The sequence below is a fragment of the Nothoprocta perdicaria genome, unplaced genomic scaffold (assembly GCF_003342845.1).
Source record: "Nothoprocta perdicaria isolate Ctin4 unplaced genomic scaffold, notPer1 scaffold_133, whole genome shotgun sequence".
NCBI lineage: Eukaryota > Metazoa > Chordata > Aves > Tinamiformes > Tinamidae > Nothoprocta > Nothoprocta perdicaria.
This window is the reverse complement of record NW_020454461.1, coordinates 1,991,229-2,000,402: the sequence shown is the minus strand read 5'-3', so window position 1 is coordinate 2,000,402 and position 9,174 is coordinate 1,991,229. Positions and strand designations below refer to the sequence as shown.

The 9,174-nt window shown below is 39.7% G+C and overlaps 1 protein-coding gene across 4 annotated transcripts in view; it reads left to right on the top strand.

The window, feature by feature from the left end:
* The first annotated feature begins 48 nt into the window (after positions 1 to 48).
* ENAH (ENAH, actin regulator) overlaps positions 49 to 9,174 on the top strand; it is a 76,129-nt gene continuing 67,003 nt past the window's right edge. For all 4 annotated transcript variants that reach the window (XM_026033781.1, XM_026033780.1, XM_026033779.1 and 1 more), the window contains exon 1: positions 49 to 96. In XM_026033781.1, coding sequence (XP_025889566.1) covers positions 92 to 96 — 5 coding nt within the window. In that variant the 5' untranslated portion in view covers positions 49 to 91. The remainder of the gene's footprint in view (positions 97 to 9,174) is intronic.

Here is a 9,174-nt window from a genome sequence, read left to right as displayed (position 1 = left end):
GCTGTCCGTGACACCCCCCCGTCTCCCCCCGCGCCGCGAGGCGGAGAGCGGCTGAGCGAGCGGCAGCGGCTCCCCGAGCCCGGGCAGCACCATGAGGTGAGGGGCCGGCCCCGGGGAGCGAGAGAGGGACGCCCGGAGGGCTGGAGGGGGGGCGGCCGTTAACGTCTCTTTTCTCTCCCCCTCCCGCCTCTTAACGGTCGCCGGGTGGGGGGGCGGGGGGCGCACGGCGGGGCTGGGATGAGGGGAGCCCCGCGGTGGGGGAGGGGCCCATTGTTAGCGGCGGGTGGGGGAGGGGAGAGGCGGCCCGGCCCCCGCGGCGGCCAAGTTGATGGGGGGGTCGGGGGGACGGACACGTCGCGGGGCTCCTGGTGTGTCCCCCGTGTCCCCCCTCCCGGCGCGGCTCCCCGGAGGTGCGCGGGGCGCCCGCCCCGCCGCCGTGCCCCGCCGTGCGGGGCTCCCTCCCTGCCTCTTTCTTTCTTTCTTTCTTCGCCTCCTTCCCCCTCTTGCCCCCTCGGCGGCGGCTGTTGCATTGCAGCAGCAGCGGGGCTGGAAAAACCCGGCTCCTCAAGAGATGGAAGCCGGGGGAGAGGAATCCCCTCCTTGGGCAGCCGTGCACGGGCGGCCTTGAGGGGGTTCGCCCGTAAACACGGAGCTGCCCGGGGCCGCTCTCCCTCCGGGCTCTGCCCGCCTCTGGCGAAGGGCTCCGTGCGCGCTCATTCATTTGAAGACATTTTCCTCCTTCCTCCCCCCCCCAATCCCTTCTTTTTAGTGCCTGTTTTGTCTCCCTAATCATCTTGCCGGGTTGGCGCAAGACTTGGTGAGAAATACGTGTCTTAGATCAGCAATTCAGGCTACCGTTTGGGGTGGGGGGTGGTGGTGGGGAACACGGTGCTCCGTGTAGGCCCTGGGCTTTCCTTAAACAGTTGGGGAAAATGAGTTGCCGACCTTCCCTTCAAAGATACTGCCTGGCCTGCGCTTGGAGCTGGATCATCTTTGTGTTAACGATTGATGATCAAAAGTTGTGAGCTCCGTTGGAGTGTAATGCAGCAAGGTCTGCTTGAAACGATGAAAATAAACACATGCCTTTGCCGCAAAAGGAAAAAAAAAACGGAGGTCAGGCCATTAGAATTCTCTTTAAGTTCAAGTAAAGATCTAATTATGCTTTTGTAATGCGTTTTTAAGGCTTTGTGTGCGTGTGTGCGTGCCCTAAATGCAAGCACTATCTTTGCAGTGGGAAGCACGGGGAATTTCTCCCAGCTTTTCTATTAAAAATTTAGTCCTGTCTTTCTCTCTCTGTTTTTTTTTTTTTTTTTCTTAGACCGTAGGTATTTATGTACTGCATTATTTTAAGCTTTGTTTCGTATTACCATGACTTCTTTTCAATTATTCATGTTGCTATGTGGAAGCCAGATGCAATGCGAGAGTAGAAAGTTTCAACTTCAAAAGCTTGCATTTCATAGATTAATAGATTTCATAGATTAACACATTAAATGCTTTTAATCCAGCAAAAGGTGATATAAAGATTTTGAGAAACTCTTCTTGTATAAACTGGGCATTCATACTGGCAGAAGAGACTTTAATTGTATGACTGAGGCAGAGTTAAGTAAGTTATACCAGCAAAAGTGCCCTTTTGCTGATGTATATGTACTAGGATTTTTGCCRGCTTCAGAGTGCAAATACTCCTCCTAAGTCGTGTAGCAGGGAAGTGTCTAGGTTGGACCTGCCCTCAGCTTGCCTATTTAGATCTTTGAATAGTTGATTTTAAATGATCAGTCTATATGGGCAAATGATCTTGTGATGTGCCTGAAATTTCTGCCTGGTTGTGCGGCCTGTCAGACTGTCGAGAGGGAGCTGCAGTGTGGAGCTGAAGAATTCCTCTGGGTGGTCACTGGGAGATTCAAAGAAATCTGACTGGAAGCAGTCTGCTCCCAAACCTTGTGAAAAAGGCAGCAAATGGTACCAATTAAACTAAACAAGTTCAGAAAATGATGTGGTTAAACAGTATTTTCTCTCTATATAGGCTCCATTAAATTGACTCAGTCTTGCTTAATGGGTCCAACTTCAGTGCAAGGGCAAGCTTGCTCTGAACACGCTCCTTTGGACTTGTTTAGGCTAGGACCAATGGTGCATCTGAAACAACGTGTTTGAACCAGTATCTTCACATTGTATTGTGCCCGGGCARTGCCTCTTAATGGGTATTTACTGGAACCGACAAGTCATGATGGTGGGGGAGGTGGATAGAATAAATGGTGGAAACGTAGCTTATCTCTTTGCAAGTGGTGCAAAACCTGGTAGGTGAATGGAGCTCTGATGAATACAAAAAGGAGCAAATATTCTAAGTCATTCTGAAATGTGTGGAAAAAAATAGCCCCCGTTTCTGTGTTGTCCTTCCAAACACATATGTATATTCCAGAGGTCCCAAACCTGAAGTAATATCAATGACCTATTGTTAAGATTTTATCCCTTGTCTGGAGTGGCTTGCTGATAGCTTACCTAATAGCTAACTGATTTTCCTTTGGTTGTATGAAACACAATACTATTGTAAAGAGTATCTAAATATTATTAAAAAAAAAAATCAGTAACACATGAGCATCAGCCATACAAACTGACCACAATAATTTTTGCAGTGGTCTGTTTTGGACTTGAATGAAAACTATATGATTTTGAGTAGCCTGTATTGGAGATTTTAGGTTGCATATAAACTTTGAACCTGACGTCCCAATTGGAACAGGCAGCCCATGTATGAAGTGGCTCCTTCCAGGAGACAAGATGAATAGCGCTTCTGTGTCCATGCCCTCTCCCCCTTAGGTAAACAGGAGCACCTGTTGCTCTTGCTGTATTGTGGTTAGCTGACTAAGTACTGGTCTTAATATAGATGCCTGAATGCACTTATCTCATAAGAGGCATCCAGGATTTAGGTATATGTAGGGAGGCTTCCATTTACTAGCCAACTGGATGTGGTGGGAAAATGTAGTTAAAATATAGATAATAGCACAATTTTGTGTCCTGGGCCTGGAAACAGCATGTCTTCCTTTTGTGTTTGTGTCAGAAGAACACGTGTAAACAGAAGTGCTTTGAAGACTACTTTGAAATCTGTATTACAGAAACTGCTCAGCTCTRTTGCTAGAGTTGGGCTCTACAGTGATGCCTAATGAAATGCTGTTAGGGTTTTGTTGTCGTGTCCCCGTCCCCCCACCTYTCTTCTGGTATCTAGCACCTGCCTATGTGAACTTCAATAAAAATGAACAAACTTTTCAAAATAAATGATTTTTTTGTTTGTTTTTAAATCAAACTGTACAACTTTCTTTAGGATTTCTACATCCATTCCTTTGTGTGTGGAAAGAATTGTTTTTCATTAGTGTGCTAGTCAGAAACCAGGCTAGTTATGCTGGCTTCTTTACCCGAGTTGCAAGAACTGGAAAAGAAATGGTATTTCTGAGAATTTTAAATTCTAATACTTCCAGAACCCTGTATAATCATTTGTGTTCATAATGGGTAACTACCACATATCCTATGCATGAATGTTGATACTATATTTAGACAGGGAAAGTGATTAAAATTTTTTTTGTTTTTTTTTTTTCCCCCTTAAATCTTGCCACATCCTCATTTGTGCTTTCAAATTTTGTGGTTTCTTAAAGCCATGTTAAGAGTTCTGCTTGCTTACATTCAACAGCTTTTCTGTTCAAATATATTTCTTTAGAACATAATTCGTGTTAATGATATTTTTGCTTGGGTTAGTAAACCTTCATTATATTTTAAATGCTGTGCTAAGCTATCTGGTGTCATACTTGSYKSYTTTTTTTTTTTCCTTAATACATTAGTGAAAGCCCAAGGCAAAAATAATAATACTTGTACTTGTGTATCCATTCAATTGGGCTGTTGAGATACCATTACTACCTTTCAATACRTGATACATCAACATACAGAGTAATATTTTAGAATTTTGCCTTTGCTATMGTAGTTAATACTTGTTCCAATAACATTTGAAATAGAAAGCTTAATTTGGATAAAACTTGACAAAATGTTAGGAGTGTAAACAGGCGCTTAAATTAGACTTGGTACACACAACTGAAACAAATACCTAAAAATGCCCATATATTGAGTGAAATTGGAGGTGTAGATAGGCTTTTTTTGGGGGGGGGGGAGGGTACAAGAATTCAGGTTAATTTACTTGTTCTTAAGTAACTGACAGATGGACTGAGTCATCTGTCTGATAGAAGCACAGACTTTATCTAGCTCTTTATTTGTGACAGTTGCAATTTTGGGACTGGTGTTTTCTACTCACCTGATCTAGATTCAGACAACTGCTTTGCCCCCAAGGTCTCTGGATAGAATTTAGTGAATTAATTTGATAGTAAAAGTATAAGTCTTTATAAGACTACTGTGTGAATGGAGTGTTCATGAATCAGAATACCAATTGTTTAGAAAGAGTTATTTATGACCATCTTACAGTTCTGCTCTCAGCCTCTAAAAATTAGCAATGGTCYAGGAGTGTGTGCAACTCTGGAATGCTCTCAGAGAGTCTATGCAGGTTTTTTTTCATGACTCTGATTCAGGGCTTCATGTTTATTGCGGAAGTTCAGAAAACAAGACCRAGTTAGTTTCAAGCCATTTTAGTGTGAAAGCCCTTTTTCTACACTTCCTTAAAAAGGAGAGGAATTCTTTCAGCACCTGTTTCAGTGGATGCTTTCCTAATATGCTTAGGCAGGGCATAAGTGAAATATCTCAGCTCTGCCTTTAGGCATATGATTTGAAACACTTTGTAATGAAGGCTCTGCTTCCTGCCAGGCCAGTGCATTTCATGCAGAACTGCTAGAGAAGTGAGTTATTGAACCACTGGGTAGAGTCTTGTGCTACCATTGCTAGAGAGCAAAATGCATTTTGCCAAAACAGATACTAGTTTCTTCTTTACTTTGACCTTTCATCTAGAATTGCTCTTGACAGTTCATGCCTGCTTCTACTCCCAGCAGTGTAGAAATAAATGTGCAAACTCTCAAAATCTAAACATATCTAATGTTTAGAGAGTGCCGTAGTGCTAAGGGAAAACAAATATATGCTTTTGGTAATTTGATTCAAAAGACTTAATTTCTCAAGAGGCTAAAAGTAAGTGTAGCAGAGACAGAAGTGATACAAATCTAGCTGAACAGCTTAAATATGTTAAATTTTTGATGACACTAATATCCTTTCCAACCCCCMTTTCCTTCCTTTTTCTTTCCTTCCCCTGCCATGCCAAGTCTTGTGAGTTGTRTAAAACTACCTCATGCTCTTTGGCTGTTGGCATCTCTCTTACTACTAATATGGGAGCGAAGTCACTGTTGTATCTTTCAAGACTGAAACCTGCCAGATAAAAAGCCATCACTGTTTCCATGTGTTTTCAGAAACTTGAAAAGTAACAAGGGGTTGTATGTAGGAATTTCTTTTGTTCTATTGAATAATATACAGAATCTTTTTCCCTTTAGAGAAATGTTTTCAGCACCTTATTTTAACTCTTGGAATTTTTAACTTGGAAAAAAAATGCATAAGTGACTTGTTTAGTTTTGCCTTGCTTTAAAATGCTCCATTATAAATAAATAGTTTTAGAGGAAATGGTTCTTTTTTAAGTGTTCCTAACAAATGTATTAGTATACGAATTTATAAGCCCCCTCCTTCTATAATTCATTACAAGTCTTACTTCACTATAAATAGTTCTTAAAAATAGAAATTGTTTATCTTTTGATATAATGTTAAACATCTCATGTTCCTTATGTTAGAATTCTGTGGATGTTTATAGACAACTTATGGACCTGATCCCTATGAGAAAATGCAAAGTTTTTCTGTCCTGGTTTGTTTTATTATCCACCTATTAGACAGCCTTGTGGAGAAAATGAGACTGCTCAGTGTCACATTAAGTGAATTGTCAAATTGCTTTGAGTTAGTCCTTCCAGTTGACCAGTTCTGACTAAGTATGTTTTGGGAATCAATGCATAAATGAATGCAAGGAGTTAAAATAAGATGCTTATTCTTTCATGTATAATCTTTAGATGGAATTGTTTAAAAGAAAACATGATCAATATTCAGGCAAAAAAAAAGTCTACACTCTTTTGTTTCATATGTTGAAAATAATACAGGCAGAACTCACTTATATAAAGAAAGAATAGTAAAAACTATTCCAGTTTAGTCCAAGACCAGTCCCAAACTAGCGCATGCTTGTCTCCTGCTGAGATATATATGTATATATTTTATATATATGCGTATATATGCATGTATATGTGTGTGTGTTTTTGCTTTGCTTTTTGGTTTGTTTTTTTTTTTCTTTTCTGTTGATGCTGACACTCAGTGCAGCATGGGGGAGAGAACTAAGAAGTGTTTGCACTCTAGAGGATGATACAAAAATGCTACTTTGCTGGCCTGGTGTGCTGCCAGAAATAACTCTATAAACTCTTGGTTTGCAACACATAYGAAATTGTGTGTGAAACAAGATTGTTTCACATTTTCTGCTGTTGTTCTTTCCGAGTTTGCAATTCTTCTTCATTTCACTGAATTGGATTTTGTCTGTACTTACTGTAAATTCCATTATGAAGGTGAGATCTGATTGTTATACATTCTGAACATATCAGCTATGTTGTTGTTTACCTTATTTAAAAAAAAATCTCTTAAATTTAACTTTAGCATAACGTTGAAAGAAACAAGAGTGGTCATTGATACAGCTAAAGTCTTACTCCTTGGTTGCAACTTTTTAATAGCTAGAGAAATATTCTAATTTTCTTTCAAGAAGTCTCTGTGTGTATGCTCATCTATTTTATATGTAGGTGTGTCACTTAAAAAAAAATCAAATTGTGTTTTATTATATTGCTTTTTTTCTTCTAGTTTACTGACTGTTTTGGTGTCTCACTTTTTTTGTAGGCTATCTTGCCCTGCTACCAGACTTTTAAATTAAATGATTCATTTTCATGTAGCTAAGGGAATCCTTTATTGTGGTCTCATCACAGCTGAGGAACTACTGTTAAATACTTTATATTCCAGTTGTATAGCCTAGCGTATGTTTTGGTATAGAGTCCTATCTGCTAGTGTTGCTCTGTATCTTGTGGGGGTTTTCATTTAAATTGTGTTTTTCTTACTGTGTGGGATTGAAAAAGCAAACACTAAATGGGAAGGTAATTAGGATTCTGGTCTGTCTCATGCTTTTTTCAATATAACTTTCAGTGCTGTTATAGTGCCAGTGTTTTTACTATAATTGATGGGAAGAGGCAATTGGTACCCTTAGGTTACATTCAACTTTCTGTTTGGCTTTGCAAATCTAATGTTAATATATACACTAAGTAACTCTGGGCCTGCAATCATAATAGTGTTGCTTCTTAAAGTTGTTAGCTATGGAAATAGCTATCATTAACTAACAAGTGCTTTCTCCAAGCTTCAAATTCTAGCCTTGGCAAGATTTTCTTCCAACAAAAAATAGACATTCATGTCGCTATCAGGTTACAATTAAGAATTTACACTATTTTCCTTGAAGGCTTGTTTTCTTGCTGTGTTTTCCTATTCTATAAAAAAAATGCTTTTCCCTTCTTTGCTTTCTTTTAAAAGAATGGAGTCTTTTTTGAACAATGCATTGCAGTGTGATCTTTTGTTTTCTGGGCTGAATTCTTTTTGATATTTGTGGTGGTGTGGAGGATCCTTTGACAGACGTTAGTTCTTTAAAAATGCTGAATCTTCTGTAGAGGTACTCAGTCTAAGTTAATGGAATAGATATTTTTTATATGCAGGATATAAACTTAAAATTGAATGCAGTGAACCTTTCTAGAAAGCTTTGTAGTGCTCTGCTCTTCAATGCATTTGCAAAGCATATTTTTAGAAAACTGCAGTTGTCTGCTGTAGATTGTTAAATTAATTTTACCACCTCAGAATAAATATTGCTATCTAATGTCGGGAAATGGATGTTGTGGCCAGGCTGACAAAACAGTAAAAAAGAATTCAGATTAACCTAATCTTGGCGGAGATGATAAAGCGRAATAGTGAATGGCAGCATTGTTATGGAAATGATCGATGCTGAATCTTAGCTTTACTCAGCTGTTGTACGTGCAGTTCTAGTGGGTGAATGTATTGCTTTAGAGTATGTGCACTGTACCTGTATAATCTAGCAGAAAGATTTTTTTCTTAGAAAATGGCACCTGGAGGTACTCTTTTCTTGTTCTCAATACTTTTGATTAAAAATTCTGGAATACAGTCAGAACTCAAATTATGGTCATGTTAAAAATCTTCATTAAAACACTGATCAATTGCAGCTTTGAAGCTCTAGACTGTAGAACAAACCACATTCTAATTGAGCTTTGTTCTTTGATGCACTTGGTCTAATTGCTTTAGTTCAAGTGTAACGTGATGGTGGCACAGGAAGTGTTTGGTGCTTTGCATCTCCATTTCCCATGCAAATACGAGGAATAAACGCATTTTAAACAGAATTGCTTTACTTACCGGGTAAGAAATATCTAGCTTGAATAGACACATGCTACTGAATCCTGGGGCTTTGTGATTTGAATGGAGTTGGTTGCATAGGGGCACTAACTTTCAATATGTATCTCATACTCAGAACAAGAGCAAATCTGGAAATGATTATTCTGATGGTAGCTTCCAGTGTCTAGYTCTAGGCGTTCTTAGTACTTAGAGTTGGACACTTCATACACACAGTCATGCAAGACACCCCAGAAAGGAAATGGGCGTTCTTCTAGGTATAACTGGTCCTTATAAAGGAGGAAAAAAATTAAGCCAGGAGCCCTTAGCAGTGATTGTGTACTGTGCTCTGGGTTAGCACAGTGGAGTTCTGTTCTGGTTGGCTGTCTGGTTTGGGCTTGGCTTTAATGGCTGCTGAAGTAGTAGTGCAGGTAGACTGTAAATAGTAGCTCTTCCTTAGTTAAACTGGAACTAAATGTAGTTAATTTACAACTAAACATCAGGGTGTGTTTTTGCAGAAAAGAAATAGAGAAAAGAAATAAACTTCCTTGATTGAGCTGTATTCTGCACACAGGAGTAGCAGCACYGTAAAACTGCGTAGTTGTCAATATTTTTTCCTTTCTTCTCTCAATTTTTCTTCTGTGTGTGGGAGTGAAAGCATTGAATACTATCCAGTTCATAATACTTTTGGCTAATAGAATACAAAGGAAACTCATTAGGGGATTAATCTGAGAAAGTCACTGGAAATCCATG